The 14,945-nt window shown below is 41.2% G+C and overlaps 1 protein-coding gene across 8 annotated transcripts in view; it reads right to left on the reverse strand.

The window, feature by feature from the left end:
- The window catches only part of rtkna (rhotekin a), a 71,589-nt gene that overhangs the window by 3,935 nt on the left and 52,709 nt on the right, over positions 1-14,945 (reverse strand). For 4 of the 8 annotated variants that reach the window (XM_059337098.1, XM_059337100.1, XM_059337102.1 and 1 more), the window contains exons 2-10: positions 8,171-8,432; positions 7,351-7,404; positions 5,473-5,590; positions 5,166-5,390; positions 4,929-5,023; positions 4,099-4,205; positions 3,764-3,895; positions 2,560-2,725; positions 1,974-2,078 (exon numbers count right to left, since the gene is read on the reverse strand). In XM_059337098.1, the coding sequence (XP_059193081.1) occupies positions 1,974-2,078; positions 2,560-2,725; positions 3,764-3,895; positions 4,099-4,205; positions 4,929-5,023; positions 5,166-5,390; positions 5,473-5,590; positions 7,351-7,404; positions 8,171-8,432 (1,264 nt within the window). Of the gene's footprint in view, positions 1-1,196; positions 1,298-1,973; positions 2,079-2,559; positions 2,726-3,763; positions 3,896-4,098; positions 4,206-4,928; positions 5,024-5,165; positions 5,391-5,472; positions 5,591-7,350; positions 7,405-8,170; positions 8,433-14,945 lie in introns of those variants that run through there. The other 4 variants (XM_059337103.1, XM_059337105.1, XM_059337104.1 and 1 more) reach the window with 4 other exon arrangements.

Consider the following 14,945-nt stretch of genomic DNA (forward strand, 5'->3'; position numbering starts at 1 on the left):
AAGAGTTTATAAGGAGAAATTGCAGGCAGATTAGAAGTATTCATATTGATCTTCAGTTGTGTGTAATAAAAACAACAACAACAAAAGAAAACAACAACTTAATTATTATTTAATTATTTCTGACTGACGATGAAACAAAAATATAATTTCCTGTGATGTTTTGCAGACTTACGATCAGCCAGATGTGGCTGATGTTTTGCAGTAAATCCTGGACTGCAGCATTTGAGTCAACATCACCATAAGGTGCCTTTGAGATTTCCCCAATCCCCCCCCCAAAAAAGTTGAGATTTTCCATTGAACTTCATATTATTGTATTAGGTAGATGTTATACTGTTAGAAATACTCCCACATTTTTTAAAATAAATTAACTATAGGCAGACAATGTACATGCACACAGCAAAATATGTCCACTCTACATTTTTTGGCTAATTTTAGCATTTAATCTAGCATGGATGGACCTTCCGTTAGCAAAATGACTCAGTTAGCAAGTTGAATGTGTACTATTTAGCAAATATATTTCAAATTTCAGAAAGGTTTTTATATGAATTGATATTTCACTAGGACAGGGTGGACATGTTAAGCTTGACAACATTAAGCTACACACATAATATCATGAAAATTACGAAATTTAAGGGTAAATACTTGTTCCGCAACTAGCCACTGTTTCAGACTCCATTAAAGAAAGACAAATTGATGAGAAAAATGTCACTGAGAGCATCATGGGGTTTCTTAAAGGAGCAGTTTCCCTATAATGACAGGGTGGACTGCAATTTCAGGGACACATGAAAAATGTTTGATTTGATTGTAAAAAATAGAATATATATGATCAAAATGACTCGTTTTATCAAATACCTTTTTGTGGACAATACAACCATGTATTTATTTTTAAATTAGTATCATTTAACCACTAATTACACACACTGTACTAAGCTGAGCAGTGTGTGGGAGATGCCAAAATCACATACATCCAGTGAAAAAAACTGTATAAAATGAAGGAAACACATTTTAGGAGACTTATCAGTGTACTGATATGTGTGTAAATGTTTAGCCATTTACAATAAGACCTCAGAGTTTCATTATTTTGTTACATTTTCATGATGACTGAGCGATTCTGTTGAGGACACCAAAAGGTACTTTATAGTGATACTGACTCATTTACCACAACATAATTTATATGGAGCCCTACTCCTGTTACTTCACCTGTCGTTGTAATAGGATGAGAGCAGAGCACGAATCTCAGCAGACACAGCGTTATCCTGCAGCAGAAGACCCTCAGAGGAGGGTGTAGCAAGAGGGGCTGCCAAGGGGGGGTTAGGAAAACCGAGAGGGAGGTTGGCGAGAGGGAAGTGGTGGATAGGAGATGTGCAACAGGTGGTGTTCAGTTTTTATGTGTTTTGATGGTAAAAAGGAAAATCAATTAAGGGTTGATGCGTGTTTATTAAGGAAATGAATGTCAACGGCATGATGAGAGGAGAATAAAGATTCGTTCAAGGATAAAGGCAATTCAAGCGTTAAAAATTAATAGTGGAAGTTGATGAAAAATGTGGCGTTGCTCATGAATAATGTACGAGGACACAAGGAAATAATAAAGAAGGACAAAAGAGACAGCCAAGGAGTGATGGATTCAGGACACACAAGGAAAATTGGAAAGGACAAAGAGGAACAGAGAAAGAGAAGACAGAGAGTGAGTCAGCGTGTCAGAGATAAGACCCATTCTATTCTACAGTTCAGAGAAGTAAAGCAGAGTGTGAGTTTGAGATATTGGACAGAAAAATTTAATTGTGACAGCATATCTCATGCACATGGACCCAAGGAATTAAAGCTACACACAGTCACATGCAATACAGGCACAGTGCTTTCTTTCCCTGCCTTCACTTTCATTTTTACACTTATTTTTTCAGCTAAAAGTGACCAAAAATGTTTGTTTTTTTAAATTGCATATCTACAGAGATATAATCAGGGAGAGGTCTTACCCATTTCGTGATAGAGTGAACCCTGTTTTGGTGTGACAGGAGCTGGTTTTCTTGGCGATGGCAGTTCAATTTTCATTAAGTCATCACAGCACTGTTTCCATTGACCTGTTAGTTGGAGACAAACTGTCACTTTCAACGCACCAAGCAGCAGATCCAGAATATAGAAGTAGGTATACTTTATTCAATTTATCATACAATAGTTCCACCTTCAATAGCTTTGATAGTAGGGCAAAAAACAATATTAAGGGAATCATCATTTTCATTATTCTAACTTTCACTGAAAAACAAATTCAAATTACCATGGGGTGATTTTTTGTGAGGATCTAAACTTAAAGACTTTTTCTAAAGTTTAAAAAATAAAATTTGTAGGCCAGGACATCTCTGCAACACAACAATACTTAAATCAGAATGGTATTTTGACACATTTTATGACTTTAGCAATTGTTGCACCGCGATTTGAATAGTGCACTCGCCCATATTGCGATTTTTATCACATATTGATTTATTGTACAGCCCTATATGGCAGTATTTGTGGTAGACTATATGTATGGCACACTTCCTATGTTAGAGCATAGCAAGTACTTACTCATGTCATAGAAATGCTGCCAAAAGGCCTCCATCCACCGGTGTGTGTCCTCACGGCTGTCTGTTGTCAGTGTGTGCGTGACCTCCTCGCCGCCGTACTGGTTACTGATACAGATATTCTGAACTTTACTTTGAGGGTCTTTCTCTGACGCACGTATTCTGGTCTCCTGAAACACGGAAGCGACAAAGAATACATCATCTGCCACAAAATGACTACAATCATGCATGAATGCCAGCACTCCTGAATGAACAAAATTATGTGGTGCAACAAGTGATCATTACGGAAATTGTAATTGTAAATCCCCACTGAAAATAAGCCCTCACTAATAAAGCCGCTAATTAGTCCTCTTCCAAGCCATTTCCCTTCAGCAATTAGCCAACAAAAGGTGCAGATTCCCAATTCCCACATCCTCTTTCTACTCCAAATGTGTCCGGTTGTGACCACTAGATGGCAGTGTTGTATCATTCATCCATTCGTCACACTGCCCTCATTCCTTCTTCTTTCTCAGAAGAGACAACTTACTAACAAAAGGATCAAACAGACCTGATCTGATCTGACTGACTTGGCTTTAGGTCAGCTGTGAGTTCAGGGTCAGAGGCTACAAAAGACTGAGTGAGTCACGATGGAAAGAATGAGAAGCCCCACAGGCATCAACTCTCAGACACAGACACAGGAAATAAGATGATCAAGAACCTGACTGGCTGACTGACTGTTCTTCACTTTGGTGCCTGGAAAATTGAAAGAGAAATATGATTCCTGGTCTGATACGGCTGACTGCTGGGTTTTATTGTGTTTGCAAAGACTCAAGAATATACTGAACAGGTTCGTTTTTAAATCTTTAAAGCCTTTTATCCAGACATGCCTGCCCTTTTCTAGCCTTGCTGAACATTTACACAGCTACACCTGAGAGCTGAGCAACAGAAATACAGTTTTCAAGTCTTGGCTTCCAAGCAGCTCTACTGGGGCAACTGAGTGCTTTGCTCAAGGGCACCTTAATATGTTGTAGTAGTAACTAAAAGAGGTGCTCATTCCTTATTTACTTTTTTGGCTCAGTCTACCAGTTGGCCTGAGATCCAAACTGGCAGCAATCCACCAGGCTGATTCCTTTCTATCTATGCTACAGAGGCCTCAGGCATTACCAAAAAAGCACAACTGTATGGGTTCTGTAAGGCTGGATCAACTCCGGGAGTGTTTTTCTCCTGACCTTGTTGATGGCAATGGTGAAAGCTGGCTCAACGTTAGCCTCCACATCTTCTTGCCGGTGGTAGCAGAAAAGGCTTGTTCCTTTTAGAACGGCGTACACTTTTGTCCAACTCTGAGGGTCACTTCCCAACTGCTGCGAGGTAGAGAAAAAGATCAATCGAGTGTGGAGTAAAAGATAAGGAGAGAAACACAAAGAGAGACTACAACATACAGAGGAGGAGAGGGAACTGGAGGAGGAGGAGAAAACAGAAATAAACCAAATAAAAGCCAAAACTTTACTGAATCTCTGAGAGGAATAGTCCCCTTGTTGCTGGGCACACACACTTGCCAACGTACCTTAACCTTTAAACATCCACTCATCATCTGTTGGGTCATACAGTGAGGCTGAGCTGCGAGGCGGCAACACATACTGCCATAGAGTGGCAGCCAATACGAACACTCTTCTACAGGGAGAGAGAGAGAGACATAGGCAAAAATAAACATCATGAATAAATAAAAATAGTCCCACACGATATTCAAAATTCACACACAAACATGAATAGTCATGTCCACACACACACACACACACACACACACACACACACACACACACACACACACACACACACACACACACACACACACACACACACACACACACACACACACACACACACACACACACACACACACACACACACACACACACACACACACACTTCTTCCCCTCGTCATACTGCCCCCCTTTACCACACAAAACGAGGCACAGGGGTGTAAAAGACTGGCAGCTGCAGGGATTGTCATGAAGTGCAGCAATGAAACTTTACAGCAGGCTGAAGGGCCAATGAATAAAACACTAGGGGCCTGTCTGTCTGAGGGTCTGGGCCCTTGTTAGCCTGCATCATTACAGCTTTACACAGCAGTCACCTCACTAGCACAGCCTTTATTACTGTGACCTTGACAATGGCTGTCTGTCAGAGAACATAGGAGGACAGAGAGGAAGGGGAAGAAGGGGGGGGGGCGGACGAGAAGTCGCACAGTAGGCTTGGTTTTACGGAAATTATTAGAATGCAGGAAAAGTGAAACAGTGATGAGTGGGAGAGGCACAAAAAAACAACCAGATGGCTGATTTGGCAGAGCAAAGAGAAAGATGGTGGGGAGACAGATTGATGGAAGCCGCCACTCACCGTTGCCTGAGATGGTGAGGTCATGTGTGCGAAAGCTGTCCTGGACGTGTGACAGTGACAGGGTGGTATGAGCTAAGAGGTGGTACTTGGGGCCCCTGTCAACACACAAGAGAGGGGGCAGAGATTTATTCTGTGTTTGAGCATGAAAAATCGCTGCCATAAAGATACTTGTACTGAAAAATATATTATCTCTCTCTCTCTCTATTCAACATGTAAACTCGCTCATATTTAACTTACGGCACTGAGGGAACTGGCAGCAGAAGAGGAGATGCCCCTCCATTGCTTACAGGACTACAGGGCCCGGGCTCCATGGCTGCCCGGAGCTTCTTCCCAGCTGATCGCCCCAGTGACGAGCTCAGTTTACTGGCTAGTTTCCTTGGCGTGCTCCCTGCTGAGTAGTCGTCCTCCGAGCAGCAGCTATACAGCTCCACCCGCAGCTCAAAACCTGGGCTCGCCTCATTACTGGGAAATGACGCACACATGATGAACATAATTGTGTTTTGTGTGTGAGTGTTACAGTTTATGTGGCAGATAGATGACTTACAATACGATGGTGTTGTCAAAGCAAATATCGGTGAGTGTCCGGTCCACTATCACCATGTCTGTGTCGAAGATCTCTCCACCCAGCTGCAGCAGGCAGAACACTGCACACCGGTGAAGCTCTACAAAGGACGAGGTGGAATGGCAAAACAAAAGAGGAAAAAGAAAATCTGTCACATTTCAACAACTTTCAGTCAATTGCATCACTTGAAAACTTTTTTAAGCTTTCAAAACAGCATCACCTCCAAGACGTATGTAACTTTGTTTTTGTTTTTTGTTTTTTTTACAGTTTTTCTCATTCACTTTGGCTCAATTATTATATATATATATAAAATATCTGATAAATAGTTTGCTGTTCACGACTGATTTGAATTTTCTCATTCAATGAAGCAAAGTCCATGTTTTGTATCTATGAAATGCAATGTTTATTATATTCCGTTTACAACTTTACATGAAAGATCAAACATGAGTTTCATGTTTACAGTACATATAACTCTTTCTGTGTACTGCAGTAATGACTGTTCCCAGTGAACCCTCGCCTACCGTTAAAATCTGAAGGAAAAAACTCAACGAGCTGGGTAACAATAACTCTTGCATTCTATATGCATTTTGAAGAAACTAGCATGCATTTTAAAAAAGCAGTAGTACCCTTTTTTGTCACTATAATTATGGGTAATGAATATGCTGAAAAGTAATATAAATAGTGTGTTCCCTGGTGGTCTATCTTTCTTTAATTGTGTTTTTTCTTCTTCTGTTTCTGCTGCACAAATTCATTCATTTTTCCACTTCTCATTAAAATCCAAGGTTACAACTGAGATGGCTGAGAGAGGTGGTCTACTCCTGCTTATGTTCTTCCCTGTTTACGGCCCATTGACACTTAATATTCACAATCATTATTCCAAGTATGAGCTCGACACTGCTTAAAATGTGATTGGACACGTGACGGAGGAACATGCTTTACTCCTCCTCACCTCCGGGGCTCAGTTTATGTCTCGGTGTGCTTAATGACCTTGACTAACAGCCTCATTAAGCTTTGTTAAGAGTCTACTACCTGTCTCTTGAGTTCATTTATATGCACAGGTCATGCAGATTAATTCCATTCAAGTTGCCAAGGGAGAGAATGAGCTCTGAGACTGTTATAATGACTGCACGGGAGTTAACCCACATTGACTCTATCAAGAGGAGGTGGGATAGCAAATATTCAATCTCAAGATTACTATTGTTACGGTACATTAAAATGTGACCTGGTTCATAGTAATATTCCACAGGAAAAAAAGACTCAAGAGGAGTTTTCTTAAATGAACAACAGACTTCATTTGTTTTTGAATGCCCTACTAATAATGACCCAGTTCAGCACCTGCATGCTGCTGCTGCTTCTCAGAGCCAAGAGTCAAAGCCAGCAGGACTGAACAGTGGGTCAGGGTGTGCTGCCAGGAGTTTCTTATGTCTAGAAAAATCAGTTCCTGGAAAATACTGAGATATTTAGTAAAGCTTTAACAGATTGTAATAATCAGCTCTAGGAACTGCACTATGGACTCTGCATAGAGTAGAAAAAGCATCATGTTGTATGGTCTTTCTGCTTAGTTCAATAGCTCAGCAGATTTTTTTTTATAAATATGAAACTCAAAATCCACATCAGTGCTTCACCCTCAAGCCATGATAAAAGGTTATTTTTTTCTTTAGTCACAAGGAATCCCACACTCACCCCTGGGACTACCCAAAGATTTTACTCACATTCAACATTGTTGAATTAGCAATTTCATAACCATGTTAAGCTACAGACCATTTCCCTCTGAAGAAAATCATTAATAACTCCTCCAGGCATAAATCATTAATACTCCATCAATGAACTTCTTCACACGCATACAAAGGTGCTCCTCACCTCCTTTGTTCTTGAAGTACTCTGTGTCTTTCCACATGAGAGGGATCCGAAGATCTGTAACGACAACAGACAAGGGATTAGACCACAAAAATGTTAATCACCCTTACTGTCTAACTGATATATGCGTATCTGACTGTGTGGCTCCCTACCCGTTCTGCTTTCAGTCTCTGGATAAAGTATCCACAGTTAATTACTGTCTGTGTGCGTGTGTGTAGTATGCTCTCCAGCTGGGTACCAGACATGAAGCAGTGGCCCCATCAACCTCCGCCCACAAACACATCCACACACACACACACACACACACACACGTGTTCCCAGTCTCACATCTCATCAATATTTATTTTATTTTACCTTCTCATCATGTTCTAAAAACAAGCAAAACAAGAACAACTTGTTAAAAAAGCCTGTGGTCTTGCTCCCTTGTGTGAATTATCTCTGCAGTGCGTCTGCGATGCAAACAGAGTAGCTCCATAATCAATTCATCTGACTGCTGCCTGCTGTCATATTGCAATGGGCAGCATCTGCAAGTCAGCCTCTGCCTGACAGCAGGAGCTCTGCATTATATTGTAACACTAAAGGGATCAGAAAGATTAAATTTCCCTTTAAAGGGGTAGTTTGGATTTTTTGAAGTGGGTTTGTATGAGTAGTTATCCATAGTCAGTGTATTACTCACATTAGATGGCAGTGGACTTGACAGATGGGGGTTGACTTGTCCTTTGACTAGATAAGTCATTCATACAACACAACTTGAGAAATCCCTATATTGCTGGCGCATGTCCAAATATTGACCAATTATTCCATGAAGTTAGGTTTTACTTGCCTGATATGGCCACTTTTCCTTTGCATGGTAGCCTGTCGTCCATTGGCCCTGCGTCCGACGACCTCCTCGTGACCTTCTGCATGACCTGCGCCTCCTTCATCCTCTGCAGCTCCGACATGTAGGCCATGATGCGAGTGCTGCACGTCTGCAGGCTCTTCGCCGCCTCCAACGCCTGGTCTTTCTGGGAGCAGGCGGCCAGCAGCTTGCAGGCCCCGTCGCGCATTCGGATCTCATGATCAATCTTTTTCTGGATGTCACTGTCCTGCAAGGATGAGGGATGGTGGAGAAGGGAAAAAATGAGAGAGCGTAAGATAAATGAGCCTTAAATTACAGATAACGATACATTTGAAAGGAATCTTGTCTCTGGCAAATGGAGAAAGACATTATAAGACAAGTGCAAAGGGTGAATGGAGGGATATGAAGAATAGGCATGACTTCTCTAACAAATTGCAATACAAAGGAGAGCATTTTGGCAAGAATAGGAGAAATAAAGAGGAGGAGAAGACATCAAGAGAGTAAGTCTGCAGTAGATTACAGATCTCTTGTGGATTCATTATTGAGGTGCGTCTCTGAAAGCACTTAGGAGTCTGTGTTCAGTGGTGTTTGTGTGGGAGAGTGATGGCATGGACAATATTTAAACTCAGGGCCTTCTGCCCTCTTACCGATGAGCCCGCCCCCCACTGAGCAGACATGACGATGCTGAATCATTTAGTGGAAACACACACACACACACACACGCACAATCACACACGCACACGCACACGCACACGCACACACACACACACACAAAGGGAGCGGCACATCTCAAGTGAGAAAATAAAAAATGAATCTGTCAAACACTGAACGTCTTCAGCCCAAATGAGAGACCCCAGACACACGAATGTAAACATACAGATTTCTAGCCACTGTCCCTTTCCTCAAGACGGCTGTCTCAAAGGACAAAATACAACATTATTAAACTATATTTGACCTGGCTTATCTGGGGCAAAAATACTTTCATGCACTACTCACATACACACACACGTCAACACAAGTTGACACATGGAAAAACACACTCAGAAATCAAACACATGCAGACAGTGAAAGGTTCCTCAATCCCTAACTGTCTGGCTCCACTTCTAGTGATGCTGTCCAGAGTTTAAACAAATCTCTAAGCCCTTCTCCACTCTGTCAGCACTACAAAAACACTGCATGCATGAAGTTAAAACAGTAGACAGTGAGGAGAGGAACTAACATATGAGGTTAGAGGGATGAGAGAGCACAAAGGGATCCAAGAATCAAACAAAGACCAAGCAAAAGCAAAGCCGGGTTGACCTTGAGTGTTAATGCCGGCGCTCCTTTTCAAGCTAAAACACCTTTGAATCATGAATTTGCACATCAATTGCTTCAATTCAAGGAATACTGATCAGTAAGTCGGTCTTTAAAGGGGGCCTATTATGCTCCTTTTAAGGTTCAGAGCTGTTTTTTTGGTTTCTACTTGAATATGCTTACCGGCTTTAATGTTTGAAAAATACTTTTATACTACCCATGGCTGCTGCATTTCTATTCACCTTCTCTCATAGACGCTCCGTTGTAGCACCTGTGCCCTCACAAAGTCCCCAGGACTAGTGCTGGGCTTTCAAGCCAATTTTTGTATTGGCTAAACAGTGGAATTACAACTGAGGGTCCCTCATGTGATGCCATGGGGCCCAGAAACTCTTTTAATATACATTTACATTGGGACGTCACAAACTATGGAATGATTTTTTTCAAGACAGCGTAGTGCTAAACCGGAAACAGCTCGTCTAACTGGCCCCCTAGATGCGGAAGAGCCATAGAAAATCTGGGATCTGAACTTCATACATGGTAGTCAAACTTTTTTTACTTTGTGCACCACTGAGCAACTTTCATAGGAATGAACTGCCCCGATACAGCGTTGGGTGTAGGGCCCAGTTGATTCCTATGAAAGTTGCTCAGTGGTGCACAAAGCAAAAAAGTTACCCAGATCTTCTGTGGCTCTTCCACATCTAGGGGGCCAAGTCAGATGAGCCAGGTATTTCCGGTTTGCAGCAGAAGACAGCCTATAATGGTGTATAGCAGATCTTTCTGCCATGAAGAATCACCAATAAAAGCAATAAAAACTACAAAATCAAACATGTTCCAGCAGGAACTTGGTCCAAGATTTGTGAGAAATTAACAACATCTGCAGCCAAGAAAAAAGAAGATAGAAAAGAAGGAAAAGCTTACTAGGTCTCCTTTACACATACACATACACAAAAACCCATACTTATAATATGGCTTATAATAAATTAATGAACACATGCCATGCGACATCTGCCAGACTGCTGGAGTATGTGTACGTGTGTGCTCGTTCTCTTAAGTGATACATTAAAAAGCTCACACTCTCCCCACAAATAATCTCTAATGCTCCCTTTACCCTCCCTTTATCCTTCTTTGCCTGATAAATGCACCTTCTCCTCTCCTACTCTGATGTTTCTCATTTATCGTCTCCCTCCCTCTCTCTGCCTGATTCGTATGAATTTTTTATTCTTTTTGATTTAAGCTTTTATACTTTCACTGCTCATTTTCTTCCACCTTCTCTCACACTCTATCCGTTCCACTTCACTGTCCTCAATCGGCTTTTCTTTCTTCTCTTCCACACCCCCTTCCTCCTTCCTACCTGTCTCTGTTAGCGTGTGTCCCACACTTTGTTCAACAGAGGCGCAGTGGGAGAGAAATGAATTTAGTTTGGACATAAAAGTCCACATTTGGACGCAGCTTCTCGGTTGGAAGCAGTGCACTTCAAAATGAGGTTTTGTGTGGTTTCTGATTAACCACAGTATTGGAAAAACTAACTTGCTTCTTGGGATATAACCACACTAGCTCTGCATGGTGGTGAAAGCTACACTAACAGCTGCAAATCAAAAACAAAAAACAGCATGCAACAGGAAAATTATGTCTCTAAACCAAACCTCCAAAGCATTAAAACAATAAGTAACATTCTGGCATGTGTTGGAGTATCACTTGCTGCAATAATAATAGTATAATATTAAAAGGGACGGAGGTGATTACTAGCAGATTTCTCTTTAGAATCACTGCCAGATTGAAGAATTATCAGATGTGATTGAGTGTACTTATACTGATGAAGATAATGATCAGTCTGGAGTCATGTAAAATCTACTCTGTGGATGTTGAACACAATGTAGCTACACAAATAAGCATGTCATTAAATAAACACTTTCACTGACTGAAAAGCAATTACAGAACTCTTGACTGCAGAAAGAAAGGAGACCAAATTACAGCAACGGCATAAACATAGATAGCGCTTAACGACTGCATGTCTGCAAGGTACAAATGGAGAATTCAATTTTATAGGTCAAGTGTTTGTTTATAGGAGTCAGCTGGTTGATTGAGATGGTTTTTTTTTTCATATAAGAGTCTGTTTCCGGGGAGAGAATAACTAATTATAACAGGAGAGGAAAAGAAGAGGAAAAGGCACATTCTAGCCTGGATTTATGTTTTTGATTTTTATGTTTTGAACACACTGATATTTTACTTTTAGATCCCAAGATGACATCCCAGAATGTCTTGTTTTGTCCACAATTCAAATATATTCACTTTACTGTCATAGAGGAGTAAAGAAAGTAGACATTTTCACATTTAAGAAGATGGAATGAGATAATATTGACCTTTTTTTCTAAAAAAAATTACTGAAACTGCGGCATTCCGGTGGCTCACTGGTAGAGCACATACCACTAATAGAAAGTGAAGCTTATAAAGTTAAATTATATGTATGCATGTTATCCATTTTTCAGAATACATGCACTGTACATAACCTTTATTAATATATGTCAGACTGCTTAGGAATGCAGTTGGATATTACCTAAATACACGGCCATAATGAACATATTTATTTGATCAAATAATCATCTAGTGATATTCCCAATAGCTTTAATGGATTCCTTGACCCAGAAAATGTATAATTTGACACCAAGACCTTCTAAGTGGCTTGGGAAGATATATTGGTTCTCATAGGCTTTATATAGCTGTTATCTCTGATCCGCAATCTTGATGAAGTGGAACCCATCAAAAATGATAACTTATGGTGATGGAGAGCATGTGGAAAAAACGTGGTGCTTTTGTCCGGTGTGTCCCCTTTATTATGCTAAGCCGCCTGACTATAAGGCTTGGTCCTTATTGCAGCTGACCCAAGTTTGAATCCAACCGAGGTCCCTTTGCTGCATGTCTCCCCCTTCCATTCTCTCTGTCAATATCTAATTAAGCATTAAAGCCAACTGATTAATCTTTGCAGCTCCGTATCAAAACCATAAATTGTAAGTTATAAACATAAACAAGGAACCAAGGATTAAGAGAGAAAGAAGAGAAAAAAGAGAAAATCCGGCTCAGGCTGTGTCCAAATGTCCTTGTCAATGGCAGCACCACAAACCATGCTCCATGCACCACTGAGCCGGAGGCGAGTCGGCCAACTTTGAAGGAATTTACACACACACACACACACACACACACACACACACACACACACACACACACACACACACACACACACACACACACACACACACACACACACACACACACACACACACACACACACACACACACACACACACACACACACACACACACACACAGAGTAAAGGAGCTGTCAACACAGTCCAGTTTCATGCAGCGGGTCTTAGAGTGACCTGCTAGTAGGAGGTCCAGTATTTATAGCAGCTAAATTAACAGGCTTCTCCTTGTGGGGGATCTCAGAATAGAAGACGAGCAGCCTAGATCTAACTCTAATCCACATGTCTGGCTTTATGTCAGGCTAACAGAGTACAACACATACATGAACACACCATACCACACAGGCTTACACACAAGCAACAAGCAGCAAGTGTTTAGAGAAAAGGATAAACTCATATTCTTTTTATAATCTTTCACAAATGCTCACAGGGACACATAAATACCACCTCACAGTCACAGTGATTCCCTCACACAGTGTCTTCAGAGTGGCAGGTGTTAGACCAGTGGGCATTGAGAGAGAAGCTGCCTGCCTGTGATGGTGGCAGCGTGGACAGCAGCCAGATAGACGGTGAAGGAAGGGTGGATAGGCGACAGGGATGCAGTTTATGTTGGGTATCAAGCAGCGACACAGGGGGGAGGCGATGCTGTCAAAGAAAACAACTTGAGGGGGGCTTGAGGAAAATAGCGGAGAGAGATGTGCCTTGACGTGGTGAAAGGTCTGGGTGGAGTGTGAGAGGCAGGTGAGAGGGGAAAAAAAGAGAACGGGAACTGCAAGTGGGAGAAAAGAAAGAGAAAGCACTAAATGTTAAGAGACAAGCACAGTGTAGGGTGAGGGGATGAGGAGGGAGGGATGGTGAGGATGACAAGCAAAAGGGAGGTAGATCAAGGTGCTGGACTTTTACAAGAGAAGACAACCATGAAAGTGTTGGCAATCAGAAAATGAAGAGACAGAGATTTGGCAACAAAAAGAGAGGTGGTGGGTTTGATATGAGCGAATCTGCTGCAGAGGTAACGAAGCATAGCGCTCTGTAAATGAGCAGGCGTGGAAATAATTGGGAGAGATAGTGTCTTTTTCGGAGAAGAAAAAAAATAGACCCTCCAAAACCTGACAGTTGCACTAATGGCTGAAGACAGAAAACTTCTTAATTACTTGCTGGCAATTAACTTTGAGAAGGAGTTATGACAGCGTTAACTGCTTTACTGTAACAGGACAGTCACCCCATACTCAAACTATTATTGTTCTTGGGAAGTTTTTAACTCAATCATAAGATGATTGGCGTTTGGAGGAAACCTGCCATCTCGATTATCTATAATGTAAACGATCAGTAAACGATCGCTGCATGCATATGTGGGCAAAATAAAAGATAAATATACAGTACTATGCAAAAGTTTTGATAGCAGATGCTTTTATCCTGTCAATCATAAAACTAAATCAACTGAGATTATTCTGTAAAGATAACAAGGAGTTTAATGTTTTAGCCCCCAATGAGGTTACTTTTCACAGTAATCTTGCTTTGTGTTTTGTGTTTAAATAAGTTTTGGATAAAATTAAACTCAGTAATTCATGCTAGCAAGGTTTGATACAGTAAGCTAGTTTTGTTCAAAATAATACTTGTGTATTTCTCTGTGTTTTATAATTGTTATTACAACTTTCAGTTTGCAAACTGTAGCTTTATTTTCAGCTCATTGGCTTATTCACACATGTTTCAGTTCAGTGAGTACTGATACACAGTCATAGATAAAATAAAAAAATACACAGATCGATTAAAAATTCCATGTGATCGATCAAATTCTTAACGACCATTAACCGATCATCGATTAATTATTCCCATCCCTAGTAAAAACACTGTTCAAATGAATGGAAGAGATAATATACAGCAACAAAAAAATAGAACAGTAGCACTATTTGCTTCAAACAGCAATATACTTTGACACCATCACTGTATATGATGCATAATGCCAACGCAACCTTTCAGCAGGTCATTTGATGCCTGAGTAGATACCAGATGGTCAGTTCCTCTCTCACCTCTCTGTCCCCGTCTGGCTGTGTGTGTTGATCCTCACTTGTGTGTCTGTGGGTGTGATCTCAGTGACACTAACACACACACCTACACAAACACACACATGCTGGTTTGGGGATTTGATGCCGCTGCAGATGGTGTGTAATGGTTTGTTTACGATGTGTTGTTCTGCATGAGTAGGCTTTCCTGTTCAGATCACTGACCCCTGACCTCTGACCTCCATCCCTGAGCAGACCAGACGGCTG

This window comes from Centropristis striata, chromosome 7, assembly GCF_030273125.1.
Source record: "Centropristis striata isolate RG_2023a ecotype Rhode Island chromosome 7, C.striata_1.0, whole genome shotgun sequence".
In the NCBI taxonomy this organism is placed as follows: Eukaryota; Metazoa; Chordata; class Actinopteri; order Perciformes; family Serranidae; genus Centropristis; species Centropristis striata.